Here is a 24595-nt window from a genome sequence, read left to right on the forward strand (position 1 = left end):
TTAGTGGGTTTTTTATATAGTTTTTTTCGTTATTAAATTTGCAGACAGTTAATGTTTTGATAAATGTTTCTCTTTCGTTCACCCATGTAGTATATGTTGTCTGTGTGTGGTCGACGGACTCGCGCGGAGCTTTGCCAAGACATCGCAGGATTACAACTTTCGTAACTTTTATGTAGACCAATCATCGCTTATATATAGAGTGAGTGTACAAAACAATGATTTTCAAATGGAGTATTATGCCAGTGGTTTTCCAGCGAAGGAAGTCTTACACACATCAAATACACTCCGTTACATAAAGACATAAATAATAATGCCAGTGTATAATGTACTGAGACAGTTTTTATAAGTTTTCAACCATAACGCCTTTAACGAAAGTATGTCACCTAGAATATCTTTCGCGTGCATTGCAGTCAGTGTCTTCTTTGGATTAAAAAAAAATATATTTTATAAACATTTTATAAATTTCCACAACGTCGTCCATGCTTTCATGAAACGAAGAGTAATTACGAAATATAAATATCTTTCATGAAAAAGAAAAATGCACATTTTGGGCACGGATAGATGGTAACATTATTAGGAAAAGGGGGGGGGACTCAGTAAACAAACGCGGAGAGGATAACGTTAAGACTATATGCATAGAACGTTTTATTGCCATTGTATAGAAGAACTGTGATCCAATCTTCAACTCGACGGAACCAGATGATGACGGTGAAGAAGATCGAAGATACTACTGGTCATATTTCAGATTCGGGACTGAGACGATACAAATTACTTCTTAGCTGGTTCACAGTCCCTTTATCCCTCTATAGATGGACTGTGACTGGTTCAACTGAAACGTGGCAGTCGGCTTTGCTATTTCAGTTTTGATCATGTACTCATAGTTTATGTTTCAACCCAGCGCCTGTGTTTCAACCTACAATGCGTGCGATGTTTTAGTACGATGTTACAAATGATTAGGGTCGATTGGATTCGCGTCTGATCGATGCTCAGAAAGCTCATTTTTTATTCGATAGGGAGAAAAAAATGACAATGAATGGAATAAAAATAATGTGGCGCTATTAATGTTGTCTCTTTTAACCTCCGGTCATCGTCCACTCTCCCTATAAAAAAGTCTTGCAACCCGCGACCTGAACGCCCTCTGTCGGGGATTTCCCAATAAATTATTAAAAATGGCTGATCGCTAATTCAAAGCATTTCCTGGTTGCCGTGATCGTCTGTTTTCTGTACAAGTTCCTGTTCATATACGCGTGCATTCGCATGGCAGGAATTTCGTAGCCAAACATGACAGTGTGGACAATGGTATTAGATGTATTATTCTTATTTCTTTGCTGGTTTGGCTCCGCAAACTGCCTGCCGTTGGTGCTCGGTCGTGGGGTCGTCCCAACTGACTTGCAAGTAATGAAAACAAACTCTGGTCTTTGTGATATTTGGGTCGGATCCAAGACCGATGAAAGTGATGAAACAACGAAATCTGTCTTCTATAAAGGAAAGGAGTTAACAAATCTGAAATTATGCCGTCTCATGATGGACGGTATACATACGGTAAGTCACCCCTGTAACGCCCAAGCCGGGGGACAACTAAGACAACCACGGAACTAAGTTGGGTCAATAATAGGGCGTGGACGCCTCAAGGGTGTGTACTAGTACAGTCACTGTTACTTAAAGTGACTGTTGTACAGGTAAAAGGGAAAACATACAAATATACTTAATAATAACATTCTCTATAACTATATAGCAATATGTTGCTTTCCTAATCACGCTATACTGTTAAGTTACCAAAGTGAAGGTCAGTAATATGCCTTCATTTAGAGATATTGACACATGTCAGGCTTCGGGAATAGGTAGGCATGAGCCAAAATGTGTGTATTAACAGTCAGCACATGCCAAAAAAAATACTCAAATCTCGAATCTAATAGAGAGTCATGATCAAAACTCAGCATGTGCTGAGATTGGCTGTCTGAATGTTCATCCTGAGCAGAAATCACACTATCGGCGCTATACTTTAATGAATATGTATTGATTCTTGATGTTTTCTTTGATAGTTAGGTTTCCCTATGTTGGTCAAACTACAGTATCCACAAATAAGTTCTCCTTATATGTTACTGCACTGTACAAACTAATATTGTGGCTTGAATATCAATTTCCCCTTACAACTAAATACATGTAAATGCAAAACACTTTTGTTGGTGATACAATTTTAGGCTGCATATTGGTTTCTGCTGGTGGGGCTAACATGGACATGAAAAATCAAATTTATCTTTGGCTGTGATGATTAATAATGAATACTACAACAGAAAATAGCATCAGCAACATGTGCAGAGCATGTGTGTAATCTGTTTTGTCTGGGTCAACAGATTAATGAATGACATTGTGATTTCTGAACGAGCCCAGTGGGTCCTAAGTGGGTCCTTATGCTGTCCTGATTAACATGAATTCAACATGAAGGATTGAAAATATTTGGTACAGTAGAGATCTCGTAACATGAACATATTTAATTTTGATGATCCCAAGAGGAAATTATTAGTAGTGTTCACGCTAGAGATCTCGTCATGTGCCGAGACTCAGAACTGATCCCGATAGATGTTCAGGATCGAAACATGGCACGTGCCAAGATTTGCTTGGTACAAACCGAAATCAGACCCTCTGTAGTGAATTTAATGGAACATACACTGATTCATACTTGTATGACATGACGATGGCGGGAAGTACAGCTAGATATGTTCAGATGCTGTAGTAATGAAAGAAATGAATGGTAACTATCGTCAGCAATGCATATTTATGCGCTGCTGCTAACTTTTTTTTCTTGCAATGACACGATATGAAAAAATAATAGTTTTTCGAATCTTCTTTGCCGCTTATGTGCACGATGACTCGTAATAAATACCAAACATATAATTTGGATATAATTCAAAATATAGCAATTATTATTATCATCAACATAGGCGTATTGTTTTCCATGTTTGGGCCAAATAACAGATCAGCGAATATGGGCATGATTACATGTGATTACATGATTACATGCATGATTACATGCATGATTACAGCACAAGCCTAGTGTGTCCCAAGTGGGAATGCAACTGCTGTAATCCCTCTGTAAACACGAAAGATAAAAAAAATTGGCAGGTACCGAGATCCCATAACGTAAACGTAGCAATAGACTAAGGCCCAGCTGAGGTCATTAATTCTTCTGAGGGTTATCATGAACACAATATAAATCGATTATTGGAGTCTTGTGGCCTGACAAACGTTTCTCTCTTTTTTATAAACAGTACAACTGCGCAATAAAAAAAGTCAAGGTCAAGACCGGTCACTGGTAGCATAGTGGTTGTCGCTCCAGACTCATGATCGGTAGACCCAAGTTCAAATCCTACCTTAGGCTGAACATCAAAAGGGTCGACCCCTACCTGGGTGAGTGTGCCACAGACTCAATGGGAAGGCCAATTCCACTGTCCTGTACCCTTGGGCAACTGTACCATCCGTGTACATATTTGTTTTCATTTTCTGGGGAGTATGAGGATTGTGTTGCAGTTTTGTATATTCTCCCGCTGTGCTTGGGTAAATGATATTGTTTGCTCTTTGAAAGTGTTTGATTTCCGGAAATAGCTTTGACTGCCTTTAAACTAAAAAGTTTTCTCGTTGAGGTGAGCCATTGCTGGTCATTCAGTTGTTGCCTAATTTATTTCTCGCTCAGATTGGGGGAAATTTGCTCACATTTTCTGTAATTTTCACTGAATTCAATCTTAATTTTGGATCAAACAGACAAAATGTGATATTGTTTCTAGTTTCCAATCCAAAAATTTTGAATTTGGAAAGCAGACTGTAAATTGAACTATTCTGTGAATGGTGTTTAAAGTTAACTTTGGTGCTCAAATGAATAATCGGTGTATTATTTCTACCGACTTGCGAGCCAAGAATTTCTATAGAGCAGCCAATAATGTGATTGTAACGCAGTGGTGAACTTTTATTTTAGGAATGTGAATACAAAATCCTATAATATGACTGTACAAGAATGTGAATCAGATATAGTTATATAGTGTGTTATAAAAATACTTTATTTAACTGTTATATTATGACTGTACACCATAAACCTAGTTTTATATACATGTGTGTACATCTGGCACTGAAAACAAAAAAAGTTGTTGGACCTTAAAAAGCTGAATCAACACTCATTCCAAAACATATCCTTGGGGCAGACATCCAGGCATTTTCTCCGCCTGGCAACCATCACGGTGAAAACAAAAGCCCGAAAACTTTCAGAAAACGATACTTTGGGATGGCTGTTGAGACTCCCCTGAACAGTGTAACAAGATTAGCCCTGCGTGTGTAACATAAATTCGGTTGTTCAGGATTACTTCAAAGTTGAGTTTGTGTTGTTTTCTCAAATTTTCACCGGCTCCACCGGCGTTCCACAAAAGCGTAAACAGAGCTCATAGAAATGAATGGCATAGTCGTGCGTATCTTAGCAACATGGAACGTCTTGTGACGTAGCTCCGCCCCCGAGGATTGGCACTTTTGTTAGAACATTCGAAATCTCCCATATATAAATGTACATCACCATCATTGATGCATTCAAGGTTATAAAGCGAGAGGGTTGTCGGGAATTGAACCCCAATTCACGATAACAACACATGTTAAAAATGCAAAGGCTCATGGGAGACGCTTGTTTGTAAACAATGAAACGCTATGGCCATCTGATGCATGCGCAGGTGACGACTCCTCCGCTTCAATGTTACATTAAACACTTTCATTATTTACATAGACGTAAAAACGTGAAATTATTTGAATGTCCAACAATATAACAATACAAATTAAATAAAAAATGCATTGCTTGAAAACAGAAGAGGTTTACAGTTGATTGTTAGCACAGGGGTGTATGGAAAAGAGTTTTTGAGTTTTTCCCTCTATAGTTCAATTTTCTATCCAACATTTCTCTGCAAAATCCAATATTGAGTTAACACATTTCTTCCCTATAACAGAAATAAAATCCTGGTAAATGAACGCAAATGCTCACATAACACAAAATGATTCACATTGATATGCACTGTCTTTAATCATACAAAGCTTGCATAGCTGCTAAAATTTGTGACTGTGTTTCAAATTTTCAAGCATAAACCAACATTATACAGTACAAGGATTGCTGCATCGAATGTGTACAGCACATTATTAAGCATGGAAATATATTCCCCGCGATACTTTCACGTTTGTCGAATCCCATGCGATGTTTGACACGACTACGACGCTATGACCCTTTTGCTGTGTCCTGTTTTTACGCATAACGCAGGACCTCGCAGTAAACAGGAAATGGTCTATTAAAAATGCCAGTCAAAATAGGATTTTACCTATTTGGGGAAAGCACATTTTACAAGATGGGGGGGGGGAACTAATTGTTACCATGGAAACATTTTCAGCAATTTTGATGAAACCTTTCACTTAGCAAAAATACCAAGAAATTTTTAGCCAGGCGACAGTTCCGGACATTGAATGTCACTGTTTTTTTGTATGTGCAAATTGCAAGTGGTAGGTGCTGACACAGTGTATTTTTGCCACAGAAGTCATACTGTATTCATATTTGAGACTACATGACATGGCTGTGCGGCCATCTTCCTATCAAATGGCATTTAATGCGATATCCTGGTGTCAGGCTCGGTAGAACACAAGCACCTGCGGACCTTAACCAAGGTTCCCCAAAGTCGCATTCGTTAGTGAATGAATCTCGGCCATTGGAATTGGCTTTTCCATTGAATCTGTGGCACACTCACCCAGGGTTAGGGGTCAACCCTTTGATGTTCAGCCTAAGATAGGATTTGAACTTGGGTCTACCGATCATGAGTCTGATGGGACAACCACTATGCTACCAGTGACCGGTATTTTTTTTTTCCAGCAATTTTAAATAATCTGTAATTTTACTAGTTCACCTCCTACACGGTTACACCCATCATTAATCAAGAGAGAAAGGGGAATTTGTGTTTAGTATCTACTTCAGGTATATAAAAGATTAAATTCTAGTTGTAACTTGGAGGTTATCAGTATAGGGATCAAACTGTATTAACACCTAGATGGTTTCTTTCATAAAATACGCCCTAACAAACAATCTCTTCCTCTAATTGGTAAATTGCATATACAACATATCACCAAAAACAAAAACATTTCAATGTTAGTAAATAATGTTGATGAGCTTTTTGCTTATCAAACAATTTACTCAGGTAAAACTTTGATTTTAATCAACTCATACAGGGGGGGAGTTGCATGACACAATTGGTTGAAATAATCATCTCATTTGCATAAATTAATATTCATGAGCGATTAAAAACTCGTCTTTTTAGTAAAATTCCAAAATGCTTTCCGATAGCATACATGTTAGTTCTAAATTGACTGATACTATCGTTACGAGCTGAAAAAATAATCGGGAAAATAATGTAAAAGTATTTTTTGAGTATTTTTTATTGAACGCAATAAAATCACGCGTAGAACTCGGCCTCCAGCAATACAATTGTGGCGTCAAACTAGTTGTCTGTTGAATTGTTTTGCAATAGACATAATTTTGGAGCCTGTATTTGTCTATGAAATGTTTTTAAGTTCTGTTGAGGATTAATCTGTAAAGAAATTGCTGAAATTATTTCATCTGTTCGTAAATGGGACGTTGTTGCTTAGACGATGGGCTACGGGCGACTGACGTCGAAACGTTCCATTCAGATTGGATAGCGCCCTCTCGTGCCAATCCCCCCCATACATTTATAAATGTGTTTTTGTTGCAAAAGTACTATTTAACTATTTCTGAACAAATATTATGACATATGTACAAATATTCTAACCTCCATATAAAGACCACCTGTCTATATCAACATTATATTAAGATTCCTTGAGTGGTCACTATACACAGGTTTCACTGTACATTGATTGAAAAATCTTCCTCTAAATCAACAAACATCACAGATCGTGATGCACATCACACATTTGATATTTGTACGGTATTTGCTATTACAAGCAGATTTCCAATATAATTGCTTTTATTGTATACTGGGTTATTCAAATCTCATGACATTACGTGTATTACAGGAATAGCAGAGGTTGATGAGTTCCCATACTGCCTGAGTACATACTTTGCGGTATTCTCATCATAACCTTATTATTATACATCTGGGACAGAATTTTATTTCCATCACATACTGATAGTGGCTCTGCATGTGATGTAAACACAGAAATAAGGCATAACATGTGATGTACCATTTTCAAAGGCAGACATTCAAACACTTTTGAACACGTCCATACAATTTGTTAACAGTGTCAGATGTGTAATGAAATATATTTTGACTAAACACACCTTTGTCATTTATATCAGTGCATTCATCATTTTAAAGCGCGGTAGTCGTCACGCCACGTATCGAACAGGACATGGCGCGATGACCACTGCCCTTTAAATACAGTAATAATATACCAAATACAATATCTTGAGTTTTTTTCCAAATCTATGCAGAATATGAGTAACCTCAATCTGTCAAACAGTGTTATAAATTCTTGTACAGTACATGTACTCGTAATTATTACCGCTACTTAATGTATTCTTTATAGTACACTTGTTTACATACATGTAGTAGAATTACAGCTGACTGTGAATTGGCAACAAGCCAATTAAAATTAGTGATTTGTATCCATCTCATGATTTCATATTTTCAAGAAAGATTTCTTTGTCACTTTAATCAATTATTTTGTGTGGTGAACTGTAATTTGTAAAGATTGGTCAATCGTCTCTGTTGTTTTCAAAGTTACCGATGTAGCATTAACTATTTTTGCAATCGAACTAAATCAGACAGTATCCATTTTTTTTCTCATGTAGGCTTCACAACAGAATGGTATTGTGGATGTCGAATGCACTTTGACCTCTGGTGAAGTTATACATTCCTGTTTTGATATGAGTCTAAGAGGTAAGTATTGCTACGTTGACGTTACGAGATTTCGGTACATGCCGAAATCTGTTCCTTCATGTTTGCAGAGGGATTACACTCGGGACTCACTCGGCTAGTGTTGAATCCCATCCTGAATCGGTGATCTGTTATTTGACCCAAACATATGGCAGATAATTCGCATATAATGATAATAATAATTGCTTGTTTAAATATCCATTCAGTGTTACAGTATTTATTATGAAACATCATGAACGACAAAGAAGGATCCATAAAACAGGGTTCTTTCATGCCAATGTAGCATTGCATGAAAAAACTGGTTGCAGCAGCACACAGATATGCGTCACCAACAACGTTCTGCATTTGTTTAAGTCATTACTATATCATTTGACCATATCTAGTTGTACTTCCCTGCTTGAAATTGTCATATTAGTATGAATCATTATATGTTCTATTAAATTCACCACTGAGGGCACGATTTTGATTTGTGTCAAGTGTTCAGACAGCAAATGTCGACACATGCCGAGTTTCAATCTCAGCTGTCCAGTTTTTAAGCATGAGTCGACTCAGTCCCGACCATTCACACACATACATTTCGGTACATGCTGACCCTGTCCGACTCTCAGCCCGTGCTGAGATTCGTAGATTCACATAATTACAAACTGTTTTGTTTTTTCTTGTACTCATTTAGATGTTAACCATGCCATTGGAAGGAAACTACTTTCAAGTGACTTACAGTGGATTGATACAGCTGGTAGTGATGGGGTCTCAACTGGCACTGTGATTGGTGCAGTCAGTGGACTGATATTGTTGCTGGTTGCAGTTGCCATGTGTGTTGGGAAAAAAAAGAAAGCGTGAGTGTTCATTTAAACTATACATCAATTAAAAAATGTAATTTCTGAACATACCATCTTATTTATTTGCTACCAATACTATCTGTACATTAATTAACAGGCCTGAACAGGTTGGAAAATAAAAGACCCTGTCCTAATTGATGCCTAATTGATGATGTATCTGTCTCCATGGAGATAAATTTAAACATTATTTGAAATAAAATTTTCATTTTTCATTCATGGAGCACCAAAAAAACACAAAAACAATAGAAGTTATTGATATGCTAATCATGTTGATTGTAATGACGATATGGTAATTATATGCAAATTAACAGCTTGTTAGGACAAAAACAAGCAACACAATAACAAGTACAGTAATTTCTAATACCTCCTACTAAGGAATTGAAAAAAATATATAGAGAGCATACTACATTGTTCTGAGCAAGTAAGGATTTTTGGAAAAAGTTTCAATTGTTGTTTATTTGTTTCTGTTGTTTTTTAGGTCTGAACCTGTTACAGTCGTGAGTATATCCAAGGGTCAAGGGTCGGTCTTCAGAGTAAGTACATGCAGACAGTTGAGGGCGCCCTTCATGTAAGACAATATCTTTTATAACTATAGTTGTTGTTTTTCATTATTCATCTGTAGCTGTGAATGTTCTATATCTTATTGGATGTTTCAGTGGATGCATTAAATTAATAAAAAAAATATATATTGGAACCTTGCCTGTAGAGGGCGATGTTCAGATCTGTGTGTTTAGCCTTTGATTACTCTCCAAACTGAACTCAGAGAGAGAGGGAGAGAGAGGGAGAAAGAGAAATGTTCTGCTTATGAATACATTCTTTGAAACAAATACCAAAAGAGAATTATGAGAAAACAGATTCATTATTTATTTGGTGACACCAAACACAAACATAAAAACATGGATTGTGAATTTATTTTTCTGGAAATTAGTTTTTAATATTTATTTTTTCACTACCAGTTCCCTCATCACAAATTCACAAAATAGTCCCGGTTATACATGTAGTCTGCATTTTCCTTCAAAAAATTGGGACAGAAATAGCCAATTTTTTTCTTAAAAACTGAAATTGACTCAAATTTTGTCTGTTGGCTCCAAAATTAGGGTTCATTTCCAGAAATATTGAAGAATATAAGAAAAAGTGTAGACAAATTTGCGCGAAAAAGTCTGGTGATGAAAAGGTTAACTAGCATATTATTTTAGCTAAGACTGCTACCCTGTGAATGTTCCTAATTCAAGATGACATTTTAGATAAATTTCAATTTCGTTAATTATTACCTTGAGGAAAATTTGCTAAAATGACTGAAGTCCCAAACATAGACTATGTGTATCTGTAATGCCAACACTTGCGCTTGAAATTTGCACATGATAAAAACAAATCCATGAAAGAACAGTCACTTTCAATGTCTGCAACTGTCCCCTGGTGCAAACATATTTGTCAAAAAGTAGAGCAATTATAGTTTAAATTTGACTGAACCACAAAATATGGGATGTTATTGTTCTACCTCGTATGTGTATGTGATTCCAATTATTGATAACTTTAATCATAGACCTTAGAAAGAAAGGAACAGACAACTACATCATTTCTTTTGTTTTAACCTGGGTTATAATCCTCCAAATAATCTCACAATCCTATTGACAAATAAACAACTATCTGTTTATTTGTACTGTCGGCAGCACTCGGGAAATCGCGCAAAACGCGTGAGTTTCTCTGCGTGACTACTGAAGCGATGGTCATGAATATGCTAATTGTACGTTAATGAGTTTTCCACTGAGTATCACACGTTTCCAAATAGTTTAGAAAATTCAGAATTTCGACTTTTTTTAAAGCATGTAATCAAATTAAAATGTTCAAATTATTTAGTAAACGCAATAATTTGAACAACAGATGTTTTTATTTTGAGAAATCGGGCGAAAATACAGTGATCTAAAACAGACCGGGTCAGCCATTTCCGGTGTAAGCTGCTGACTTTCACGGTTTCAAACAGTTTAGAAAATTCATAATTTCGACTTTTGTATAGCAAGTTATCAAAATAAAATACCCTAATTACTTCGAAAATGGCATGACTCAAGTAAAAAATGCAACAATTTGAACAATATATGTTTTATTTTTGAGAAATCGGGTGAAAATAAAGCAATCAAAAAAAGATCGGGTCAGCCATTTTCGTTGTCGGATGATTGTCACACGTTTACAAGCAGTTTGGAAAATTCAGAATTTCGACTTTTGTAACGAAAGTCATCAAATTAAAATACCCTAATTACTTCGAAAACTGTACGACTCAAGTAAAAAATGCAATAATTTGAACAACAGATGTTTTATTTTTGAGAAATCTGGCGAAAAAGCAATCAAAAAAGATCGGATCAGCCATTTTCGTTGTCGGATGATTGTCACACGTTTACAAACAGTTTCGAAAATTCAGAATTTTGAATTTTGTAAAGAAAGTCATTAACTTAAAATACCTTAATTACTTCGAAAATTGTACTACTGAAGTAAAAAATGCAATAATTTGAACAACAGATGTTTTATTTTTGACAAGTCGAGCGAAAATACGGCGATCTAAAACAAACCGGGTCACCCATTTCCGGTGTAAGCTGCTGACTTTCACGGTTTCAAACAGTTCAGAAAATTCGTAATTTCGACTTTTATAGCAAGTCATCAAAATAAAATACCCTAATTACTTCGAAAATGGCAGGACTCAACTAAAAACCGCAAAAAGTGGAACAATAGATGTTTTATTTTTGAGAAATGAGGCGAAAATACAGCGATCTAAAAACAATCTGGACGAGTCTTGTCTGTCCAGACGACCTTTCAGACAGTTCGAAAATTTCAGAATTACGATTTTAAAATATAGACTAGCAAAACTAAAATACGCGAGTGTCTTTGAAAATAGTATGATTTAAGTGAAAATACGATAATGCAAACAACAAGTGTTTTTATTTTCCCGAAAACGGGCGAAAATGTGCCAGTCGCAGGATAAGTATTATTCAACCATTTGTCACCGCACATAAAATCAGTCGAGTAGTTAATTTATACTGATGAAAAAAAACGAATTGTAACTCTACATATATTAAGCGTCACCTAATAACCAGTACAAAAAATGGATCTTGTATTGAAATTAAAGATTTAATGTAATGAGCACAAACACTGAAAGACGTGTTGCAAACTGCGCGGTCGATTGATTGTGAGTGACGGCATACGGCTTCCTTAGCTTGGTCATTTGTTTATAACTGTAGTAACCCACGTTGCACGCCGGATGTCATGAAATCCTTTGTTTTATAATCCAGTTGCCTGTCCCTCTCTTTCTAAGGTCTATGCTTTAATAGTATTCTCTGAAAAATAACAAAGCACCCTGCATAATTTGCATAACAATATAACATTGTTATTACTTCTATTGTATTATTTGTTATGCTAAATTTTCTTTATTGTTAATTCTAAAGTATTACACTGACTCTGTAATACTCTTGAGAGAATTATGTGATGTAATATCCTAACATTTAGTAATATGAGGTTATTACGAGGATACTGAAAAGTATGCATGAAGACAGTACAGTATCGACGGACGCATAGCGGTGGTTGAAGCACCCGGTATACTTTGGACATGCTTTGCAGTATTCTCGTAATAACCTTATTAATATACATCATTTCCTCCCAGAAATACATCATGGGAATGCCGAAACCCGAAACATTTAAAACAGATTTAGAAAACTTTTTGTGTGGGGTCCGTCCGGTCAAACCCTGGGGGCAGCCGTGTTTTTTTTTTATCATAAGAGGACACTTATGCGTGTAAGCGTTCCATATTTAGAATTTGTGTTTCCGAATATGGTAGAATGAACTACCCAGTGCAATACCGCAAAATGACGGCATGCTGTAACTTATGGCATTACGATGACAGCATTTAACGTACTACCCTATCAGTCATATGTGTTTAAGTAAATGGCAGAGTAGTGTCTTAAAAGGACTTGAAAACAAAAACAAATGTTTCTAGTCAAAATGTTCTCAAAAACGAGGAGATGCAAATTGTTTTAAATTTGGGCTATAATATTTGGCTGCATATAATTTTGGTGGTTTACTGGGGACACTGTGCAGTGCCCCCCCCCCCACCCACCCAGACCAGAAACATAATTATTTTTTCAAGACCTAATATCCAAAATAATATTTTTATGATCAATAAATGTATTTTTTGGTTCATGTGTTCTTACTTCTATTCACTTCTTCTATAGCATGCACCCAGCTACCACCATTTGCTTGTTATTTAACCCACTCATAAAAGATACATTGTCTTACATACAAGGGTGTTCCTTATTAGATTAGCTCTGCATGGAAATAGGGGTACAAGTAACCAATAACTTCAACACTACGACTAATGTAGAATGCACTAGTCATACTAAAAATTATTATAGTATTTTTATTAATTTGTATTATTTTACATGATTTTCTGTGCATTATTATTATATTTACTCATATTATACTTTTTTAATCATGTTACTAGTATTTAATTTAAATTAATAATTTTGTTTTATTTAGTCATTTTTTTGTTTTTTATCTTGAGTTTACTCACACCTAGTTATGGGCATGCAACTTTACATTAAAACTTCATGCATCTTGGGATACATATGCACATCCATTTGTTTCATTATGGTTGAATAGCGGCCATTTTTTGTGCTAAAAATTCATCAAAATTAAGCATTCCTGCCATTTCGGAACTGGATCTCAGTTGTGTATGGTCATATTTTCTTGAAACTTGTTATAAAACATCAGACATTATGGGACCCTTGATGTACTTTTTGTTTGTTTTTCAGATCGGTTTCAAAATTGCCAATTGATGGCCATTTTCTTTCTTTAAAATCAGGCATTCCTACAATTCTTGATCTGGATCTCGGTCTTGCATGTACAGATTTTGTTCAAATTTAGTATGTACATTAAACATTGTTAGACCTTGGTACATGTCATTTTGTTGGACAGATTGTACTTAAAATGGTCGACTGGTGACCATTTTGTTTTAGCGATTGCAGCGTGGAGCCTTATCTCTGACATGCTCAAACAATTCATGTTCAAACTTTATAATTCTTAAATAAAATTTTATGTGACTTTTAATAAGGCGCAAATAAAATTATTGTGGATTCTGAGTTCCTTTGTATTCAAGTTACCAAATTACAATTTCTAAAGATGTTTTTCAAGATCACTATATCAATGTAAATTAGCATAACTACATTAAGGTTGCATCACAACAAATAATGTGCTTCAATGGCACATCATATCATTATAGAGGGCACATTGATGAAGTTCAATCTCAAATCTAAGTTTACACATTCAAGATGTTGTCATGTAAGTAGTGACTTTAAAGCAACACTGCCATCAGAACTGTGCATGTGTATACGAAAGGTTCACACACACGAAAAAAAATGTTTACATTATTTTATTGATAGCGGCCATTATTTAGATTCTGATATAAGTCAGTTGTACATTTAAAAGATAAAGCATTAAAGCAATGTGGCATGCTTGGTCAGAAAAAATGTTTTTTTTGTGACAATTAAAGGATGGTAGTCGTCACGCCTCGCATGCGCGAGATATACGGGTCTTGCATAAATGAAGATGGTGACTTTGACTATTGCGCAGATCAACGAGTACAAACTGAGACGTTACTAAACTTTAATTAGGTAATTATTAGGTGCTTGGAAGGTATCAAAGAAGTCACCGGCGGTAATTAGAGCAGGTCACGCCCAGGTCAAACCTCATACTTGTGATTTTCATTAGAAGAGCACATTGGATTGTGGGAAAATCAATGTTTATCAACACAAATGTCGCACATGCGCAGCGCGGCAACCACTGCCATTTAATTAAGTTTATTTCATTTTGACAAACTGAATAGTGTACGAGATGTACGTAAAGCTTGTCCAAAAAACAAGATAATTATACGAGTAGAATGTGCAGTTTTGACAACAGTGCTACTCTAAAGTCATGCAAAAATCAGAGCAAAGATATAAAGAACCAGAGAAAAATTTTACTTTCTCTAGTTTTTAGTTTTGATAGATTTCAATTTATTTACAAACATAAAATCTTTGAATTTAAGTCCAAAACAGGTAGTGGTGAGAAAGTTACCATGGAGCAGTTGAAGAACTCCCTCAAAAAATGTGAAAGCTCCTCAGAAATAGAGAATGACAAGGCAGATGGGCCGACCAGAAAGAGCAATACCCTAGATAACCACAATCTTGAAGTACCAAGGCCAAGCAGTCAAGTCAGTACTTCAAGTCATGATAGCACTCAGATGAATAATAAACAAGGAGTTAAGGAGCCCATTGAAAGAAGGCTCCCCCAGCCACCTCCGATGACACCACCAGCTGCAGATGATGACGATGATGATGATACCTACGCATCAGTGGATAAAGAAGTCACTGGTTACTCAAAATTAAAAGATCCAAACTACTCAAAAATCAAAAATGCCAGCAAGAATTCAGAGGACGCAAAAGATCTTCCTAACTATGAGAGAATTAAGTTGGTAGGAGAGGAAGAGGAAGAGGCAGAGGCAGAGGGAGCTATTGGAGGTGCAGAAGATGATACATTTTACACGGCAATACCAAATGACTCTTATGCTAAGGTAAGAAAATATGACTAATACTGGTTTCAATGTGTTTAGATATGGTACTCTGCTTTTGTCAGTGTACTTACCATATGATAGTGAACAAAAATTATCTTAGCATGAAATGAGAAATATCCAGTACACTCCAATGCTTTACGCATATATCGTATTTGAAATATTAGTAGCACAAAATGACAGTGACAGTGGTGTGTCTGGTCAAAATAAGTCATATTTTAATAATCCAATATACAATATTGTATTTGCTCTATTAGTAGTGCAGTCACTCAGGTAAATAACAGTGGTGTGTCTATGATCAAAATAAGTCATAATTTAATGATCCAGTATACAATACTGTATTTGCTCTATTAGTAGTGCAGTCACTTACGTAAATGACAGTGGTGTGTCTATGGTCAAAATAAGTTATATTTTAATGATCCAGTATACATTACTGTATTTGCTCTATTAGTAGTGCAGTCACTTACGTAAATGACAGTGGTGTGTCCATGGTCAAAATAAGTTATATTTTAATGATCCAGTATACAATACTGTATTTGCTCTATTAGTAGTGCAGTCACTTACGTAAATGACAGTGGTGTGTCTATGGTCAAAATAAGTTATATTTTAATGATCCAGTATACATTACTGTATTTGCTCTATTAGTAGTGCAGTCACTTACGTAAATGACAGTGGTGTGTCCATGGTCAAAATAAGTTATATTTTAATGATCCAGTATACAATACTGTATTTGCTCTATTAGTAGTACAGTCACTTACATAAATGACAATGGTATGTCTGTGATCAAAATAAGTTATATTTTAATAATGCCTAAACCTGGTTAATTAGTTTTTTTTTAAATCATACACAATAATTAACTTATTTGCATCATAATTTACAAGGTAATTCATGATATGCATCTTTATATCCGTCCAGGTAAACAAGGATCGTACTTCGAAAATGAAAGCAGATACGAAGAAACGAGATTCTTCCACATCCGATAGTTTGTACAGTAGTGTTAGTGATGGTGATGGTGCTCCTCCACCAGTGCCCCAGAAAGCCCCTGATTTAGATATGGATTCACCGGGGACCTCGCGCAGAGGAGACAGGTACAGGCATCTTTCCTATAAGTTGTGCCCTGCAGTGATGAAGTATTATTTTATGGGTGATATGAAGGACATTTGATATCGTTTTGATCTGTAGTTGTTCATAAATAAAGATTTTACTAAATTCTAAAAGACAACTATGCAACCTAACTCAGTTGTTGATTCGAACAACATTGGTTCCCAATAAACCATTTCCATTCCCTGCGAGATCCTGAGTTATGCGTGAAATCAAACGTCAAAACAGGACAAACAAAGGTCATAGCATCATAGTGGCAACAAACATCACGTGGGATTCAACAAACACGAAAGTATTTTGGGGGACATTTCCATGCTTAATAATGTGCTGTACACATTTCATGATAGGCAATTTTTATTAAGTAAAGGTATTCAAACGCAATATTCTCCTGTCAAAGATCGGCCTTTCGATGTGAGCCAGGAAATAAAGTAATTTGAGTTCAAATTTGTGATTTTACTGTGTCATTTCGATAATTTGTTGTGAATTCCAGGGAAACTTATTGCCTGAAAAATAACTATTATTTTGTCTGTTGCTATTTTTATTTACTCTTTTGTCTGTCCAAATTTTCATATGACATAATGCTAAGTGATGTCATTTTATAGAACAAATGATATTGGATGAAAGGTGACCATGCTGTTCTCATTTGTCAATGTTTTATATCTCACTAAATTAAAAACTAACCTAATTATTTAGAACGGCATCACAGTCAAGTACAGGATCTGCTAGTGCCACATCAAGAATGTTACCACAGCAACCGTTACCCATGGTGACATCTTCGTCACAGTCCGCTAGTTCTCAGGAAGAACCAAATTACACGCAGGTGAGAATAAATGATTTTTTTCTTCTTTATTTTGGCATGTCAACATAAAGAACAAAGCATTTATAGCGTGCAGGATTGAAGTCAAGATGGAGTGTCAAAAAACAAGTTGGGTCAGTTTGGTGACTGCTTGGGTTCTCAATCTTTTCACGACCAGTTCCCTCTTTCCATCACAAAACTGTCCCATTTATAGTCTGCATTTTCCATCAGAAAATTGGGACAAAAATAGCAAATTTTTTTTTAGTAAAAACTGAAAATTGTCTCAAATTTTGTCTGTTGGCTCATAAATTAGGGTTCATTTCTAGAAATATTGAATAATATAAGAAAAAAGTGCGGACAAATTTGGGCGAGAAAAATCTGGTGGTGAAAAGGTTAATAAAAATAAAGATGATACATGGCTGTCAGAAGATTTTCTGTCTTTCCTTTGTTTTTCACATATTTTTATAAAATGTGAATTTCATTTCATGAAAGCATAACAAGTTACACTACAAAGAATCTTGGCATAGAGAGCACACTGCTCTTGATTTTATTTAATGTGATTAATTTTTTTTCTTTATATTCCTAAATTTCACATAGATATTTGTTATGTGTTTATTATGTTTAGCTGCTATGTTATTGGATCAAACAGTGAAGTTACATCTTTCAGCAGGCTTCTTGTATATATCGATACTTTAATTTCATGAGCCGAAAATGTTTATGCATCTCTGAAAATTGTAATATTTTGTAGAACCTAAAATGTCAGTGCTGTTAAATATTTAATTTTTGCTTGGAATTAATTTTTGCTATTTTCGCTGAAGGAATGATTCAGTGAAAATAAAATCCAGCAAATATATCCTTTTTCCTATATTTTACATTCAACTCAACTAAAATCAGTGAATATAAATTCCGTACAAAATACCCAAAAGGTCTTTTTAAATGAAAATTAATTCCAGCTAAAATAAAGTATTTTACAGTATTTAAATATTTGTGTGCATAAATGCCATTAAAGCAAGGGAGTCGTCACCTGCACATGCGTCAGATGGCCATAGCGTGTCAATTTTTAGCATGTGTTGTTATCATCGATTGGGACTCAATTCCCGCGCGTGCACATGTGACGAACCTCTCGCTTTAAACTATCAAATCATGACGATTTGTAGCAGTGAAAATTGAACAGTTTGCCGTAAACTTATATGTCTATTCATAACATTATTCAGGTTAGTGTGAGGGAAAGTATTGAAAGCATCAAAGAAAGGGAAGGAAAAAAAACAACCCATCCTTATACAGCAGTGACAGAAGAACCCAATTACTATTCAGTGGTGAATTCTGTGCAGCCACCTAGTCCTACAAGTCCCCCACCACTGCCATCAGATAACACCAGGCCAACGAGTTCAGTGCAAGAGGAGGATATTAGTGTTTCGGTGAAAACGAGAGGTGTAGAAGCAAGGACCAGGGTCAATAGTGCATTGTATGAGAAAATATCTGGTGAAATAGGTGAGTTTTGCGAGTTATGATTTAAGAGAGCAAGTGTTTATGGAAAGCAAATGTCTCATCATTATTGTCAATTCATGTGGTCTCGAAAAATAGCTGCTCAATTTGAAATATAATTATGTGGTCAACTATTGTATGTGAATAAACGATTTGCAGGTTTGAGTATCATGTGATATTTATGTCAGAGTATGTCAAAGTAAATCCACCATTTTGTTTCATATCTAGCCACGTAATAATCCTTAAAATAGTCTTTAAATTATCGATCAGTATTCCACACCAACACGACTTGGCAAAGTAAATGTTAGATTTGAAATATTATTAAATTCAGAAAAATGCAGTCTCAAAAATAATTAATCTGTTGATTAAAATGAGTCTATTGTTGCTATAACAATGTATTTTGTGTGTGTACACCAGAAACCTGCAAATGGTCTATTGGTCATTTTACCATTTGAGGGTTTTTTGTGCATGTAGTCTTGTTTGAGTTGGTTTATGATGTGCTGGGTAACCATGCAAAGAAGTGGTCCCAAGTTTATGAAACTTTTTCAAGGAGGAAGATGATTTCAGTGATTCTTGATTACTCATCAGACAGCAGATCATATGATGTACAAAAATACCAAGTGATACTGAAACCAACAAGTCATCTATTTCGGCAGGTCTTGTTTGCATAATTAATGAGATATGCATAACAAATATAGCATACTAATCTTGAATATATTCACATAGCTTCTATTTGTTGAGATGTTAAGCTGTGCACCAAGTCATATATACTGTAGAATACTTTATTTTCGCTTGGAATTTATTTTTGCTGTTTTCGCTGAAGGGATGATTCCGTGAAAATAAAATCCAGCGAATATACTTTTTTTTTTTCTATATTTCACACTAAACTCATCAAAAATCAGTGAAAATAAATTCCATACAAAATGCCCAAAAAGCCTTTTCAGCGAAAATTAATTAATTCCAGCGAAAATAAAGTATCCACAGTATACTGCAAAATACCTGGTATGGCCTTTTAGCTTTTTTATTGCAGCTCCTGATCACTTATTAGTGAGCTCCTGATGTAAAATGGTAGCAAAAAATAAATAAATAGTTAGCATGTTGTTTTTAACTTATCAGTGATTTTGCTAATTAAAAATAAAGTACCTGTATATTCTCACAGTTAGGCTGAGAAAAAAAAAATCTCTGTTTCTCGTTTCCGCATGGATCATTTTGAACTATGTGCCTCGAACGTTTTTTTCTTTCTAAAGCATTCCAAAATGCTCTTGTACTCGCACTTGTCTCAAATTCCCCCATTTTAGCTCAGTATTCAAAAAAAAAAAAAAAAAAAATCGCCTGGAAACAGAAAATTCCATGAAACAAGAAACAGAGAATTTGTTTTTCCTGGCCTTAGCTAAATTAAGAATCTGTTAATTCATGAATTGTGTCAAATTGACTAAAATGGCATGTAGCCATTTCATTATGTTTTACAGTAGTTGAGAAAACATAGTAATACAAGTGAAGTCTTGCTATTGTCTGTGTTTCTGATGATGTCTATGACTGTTTATAAAATACATACACTTTTATTTCACAACAATTTAACAAACAACCATACATGCATACATACATAAAAGGAAGAGTGTAATCGTATTTGACTCACACATTCAGTCGTGACAATTTAAAATCGATGTTAATAACGTTTCTACATTAATATTGATAGATGATGAGCCGCAAGAAACTAGTGCCCCTATACCAGAATATGCATCAGTTAACAAGTCAAAGAAATCCAAGGGACCCACAGGTAAGGACTACTTACCCCTATCATAGAAATCCAAGGGACCCACAGGTAAGGACTACTTACCCCTATCATAGAAATCCAAGGGACCCACAGGTAAGGACTACTTACCCCTATCATAGAAATCCAAGGGACCCACAGGTAAGGACTACTTACCCCTATCATAGAAATCCAAGGGACCCACAGGTAAGGACGACTTACCCCTATCATAGAAATCCAAGGGACCCACAGGTAAGGACTACTTACCCCTATCATAGAAATCCAAGGGACCCACAGGTAAGGACTACTTACCCCTATCATAGAAATCCAAAGGACCCACAGGTAAGGACTACTTACCCCTATCTTACTTACCTCTGCTATCTTACAAATCATGCCAAGTTCTATCCAACCCAAATCAAATCTACAGTGACTGTACCCTAACATAATTTTATTCTATCAAACACACGAAGAATTTGTTATTCTTACCATTTCATTCGCGAGAATACAATTTCTTGCCATTTATTCTAGCCAATGAAGTGACATAATTTGTATTTCACCTTTGACACAGTGAGAATTTGTAGTCACTCCAATGAAATGGCGAAAATTATATTTTTGCCACTGCCACTGAAGCACAAAAATCTGGAGTCTCTCCACTGAAGTGGCGAGAAAGTGTATTCTTGTCAATTTTGTATTTTCGCCAATGAAATGGTGAGAATAACAATAGTTTCCATAGTGCGAGAAACATTTTCTTCTTCTCGTCTTGCATTTTTCACCAATAGAGAGTACCTTGCCCCCGTGTTCAATGCTCCCACATAGACAATTTAATATAAAAAGCTGATAAAACAATCTAAAATCAGTTTTATTCATATTTCTCATTTTCAAGTTTTTCAACATAACTGTTAAATCTGTTTCATTGAACAAGAGTTTTTTCTAAGAGTATTATATTCCTTGACAATTAAAGATTTTGGATCGTACATTGACAATGGTTGTAGTTTGTTTACTGTCATCTTTGTTTGGTATAGTTTTAGTTTCATTACACCAAAACAAAGTTTGCCTTCATTTTTCCAATATTGAGAAGTGAAAGAATTCATTATAGGTCATCAACAAATTAACTCCAAAAAATTTAGAAATTGTCTGCACCATACCTTACACTGAATTGTCTGCACCATACCTTACACTGAATTGTCTGCACCATACCTTACACTGAATTGTCTGCACCATACCTTACACTGAATTGTCTGCACCATACCTTACACTGCCTTGGCCTTTACATGTATTTCTTTATGTGGATGTACAACTGGTATGTGTATGGGATACTTACACAAAAATGCCTGTAACAATTTGTCAAATTACTAGTTATAATATATTTTTAATAATTATACTTCAGATGTTAGCACACTATACTCGTTGATATCGTGTTGTAAGTCTCTGGATTGCCAGCTGGCTTAAATAAATCCTGAGTTTATTATTAAGTCGTTCTACTGTGGTGATTGGTGCTGGTTGTGTAACAGATAATTTTGCAGACTAATTTTCGTTATATTCCATAATCGCAATGTATCGTCCCCCACATGGGACACTAGTGTTTGCCAAACAATGCCTGTAACAGTTTGTAAAATTACTAGTAATTCTCAATAATTATATTTAATATAATTTTTAATAATTTTACTTCAGATGTTAGCGCACTTTACTCAAAGGTGAATAAGTCACGCAAGAAAATAGACGCAGCGCCAAACCGAGAGAATCAGAGATCAAGTTCAAGGATATCGAAGTCAAGCGATGATGGAGACGTTGATTATTCACGGATCAAAGACAATACTGATGCCACTGATCCCGGCTACCAGGCTATTGATGAACTGAATGCCGATCTCGCCGCTGAGGAGAAGTTGAAAGCTGATGATATGGTGCACATCAGCCAGCATAAAGTAGATGAAGGATTTTGGCAGAAGAAAGACCACACTTACCAGACTATACACGGACAAGAAGAGGACGAAGAAGAAGAGAAACAAGACAAACTGTGGAATACTCCAGACTAGACGGATCGCCCCCATTCAGATCTATACTGTATTTTGTCTATCAGAAACCCAACTCCATGAACCAAAAATCAAATTTATACTATACTGGATCATTAAAATATGAATTATTTGGACTGTAGACATACCTCTGTCATTTACGTAAATGAACTAGACAATAAAATAAAGACGATAGCCCCAAACTCAGTTTAATGTAACCTTTTCACCACCAGACTTTGTCGCCCAAATTTGTCTGCACTTTTTTTCTGATATTCTCAAATATTGAACCCTAATTTTGGAGCCAACAGACAAAATTTGAGTCAATTTTTGTTTGGCGATTTTTAGCACAATCTTTTGAAAGAAAATGCAGACTATAAACAGACTATTTTGTGAATTTGTGATAAAAAAAGGAACTGGTAGTGAAAAGGTTAATAAACGGTTGCCATAATCTTTTGTAGTTCACTTTTCACAATTTAATCCTGCATACAATATATGTATTTTGATCCAGACCTGTAGTTTACGGGGAAGAAATCGTAGAAAAATACATAAAAATATTACTCAAAATTTTTTGCAGGAAAAAGAATAGCGATCAAATGGATATACCGTAAAATCTTTATTAGAAGCCGCATCCCTAATAGAAGCTGCACCTATTCTTTTTGAATAATAGAGAACCAAAAAAAATCACCATTTCCCATGTGTAGATGCTCTAATAAAAGCTGTATCACCTCTGTTGCATTGTACCATTTTATTAGAAGCCGCGGCTTTTAATACAGATTTTACAGTAGTTGTACTCTTAATAGGAATAGTTTATCTCAGTTTTGGTATTATTATGTGATATATTTAGTCACAGGAATATTCATGGAATATGCAACATTAAATACTCAAATCACAACGTTCACAGTATGTACATGCACCTATTTTTTTCTTTTCCATAATGTTTATAATGAAAGCGGTGCAGATTACAGTAGATGATGCATTGTAATGGTTCTACTTTACTCTAATTTTTATATCAATAATGAAGGATTTAGAGGATCAGGGCGTACACAGCTTTCGTAATTATGTACGGTGATATGCGATGAAGTTCTCGTAACAAGCAAATTCTAAAGATTTGCAAATGTTCGTAAGCGGCCCCATTCTGTGCAAGTACGTCAAACATCGTTCAAATCGATAGCATCACAGAACAAAGTAGATGCTTGGAAATATTTGATTGCATAAACAGAAATAAACAAATTTATCATTGCATTCAAAAACGCTAATCGGGGACATGTTTTGTGAATAATCAAAAACGGTCTGAGATGAACGCGAATGAGTACTTTCATAGATTCACTAATTTGCATTAAAATATTAGAGATGTTGTTTTCTCTTGCGATTTTGGGATCATAAAGCAATTCATGTGACTTTTTTAATTCTTCATCGCATATACATTAATCTTAAAAATCCTGCGTGTATTACAAGTTTTTTTTTGTATATAACTGTGATTGAATTTATCAAGTTTTAGTTTAGAGGATTTAATACTTTTCACCACCAGACTTCCTTGGCCAAATTTTTTGATACTTTTTTCTCATATTCTTCAATATTTCTGGAAATGAACCCTAATTTTGGAGCCAACAGACAAGATTTGAGTCAATTTCAGGTTTTACTCAAAATATTTAGCTATTTTTGTCCAAATTTTCTATTGAAGGAAAGTGCAGACTATAAACTGGAATATTTTATGAATTTGTGATGAAAAGGGGAAACTTGTGGTGAAAGGTCTAATTAAATCTTGGTTCAGTTTGTAACTTGCGCACAATGGAGGATTTGGGTGATATAAACCTGTATTGTTTTTATGGATGACACATCACATTGTTCGAATGCAGTACGGCTCTCGCGCAACCTTTCCTGATTTTCACATTCGTATCATGCTTTCATCGCATTAAGGTCACATACAGGCTGCACATTTATCGCATTTGAATTGCGTATTCATAACGTATTCGCGTCGGCCAATTCTCTAGAATTATGTTTATTTAGGCAAAATTTGAACAAAAATCATCAGAAATAATTTTTACCGTCTCAAAAATAGGATTCAGCTCGCAGCGTGGTATGGTAAAAAAGTGCAATAAAAATATGCAAT

The 24595-nt window shown here is 35.3% G+C and overlaps 1 protein-coding gene across 2 annotated transcripts; it reads left to right on the plus strand.

Annotated features, from left to right (window-relative positions):
• Positions 1 to 1169: 1169 nt before the first annotated feature.
• LOC102808639 (uncharacterized) lies at positions 1170 to 23452 on the plus strand. 2 transcript variants are annotated; one of them, XM_006815880.3, is made up of 10 exons: positions 1170 to 1542; positions 7835 to 7922; positions 8593 to 8755; positions 9237 to 9291; positions 14823 to 15347; positions 16260 to 16432; positions 17139 to 17265; positions 18456 to 18732; positions 20423 to 20503; positions 22148 to 23452. In XM_006815880.3, the coding sequence occupies exons 1-10, from the start codon at positions 1282 to 1284 to the stop codon at positions 22507 to 22509; spliced, it is 2112 nt and encodes a 703-aa protein (XP_006815943.2). In that variant the 5' UTR covers positions 1170 to 1281; the 3' UTR covers positions 22510 to 23452. The 2 variants fall into 2 exon arrangements, with proteins under 2 accessions (XP_006815943.2, XP_006815944.2); XM_006815881.3 differs by having other exon boundaries at positions 9237 to 9255.
• Positions 23453 to 24595: the final 1143 nt, after the last annotated feature.

The sequence above is a fragment of the Saccoglossus kowalevskii genome, chromosome 5 (assembly GCF_978046115.1).
Source record: "Saccoglossus kowalevskii chromosome 5, keSacKowa6.1, whole genome shotgun sequence".
NCBI lineage: Eukaryota > Metazoa > Hemichordata > Enteropneusta > Harrimaniidae > Saccoglossus > Saccoglossus kowalevskii.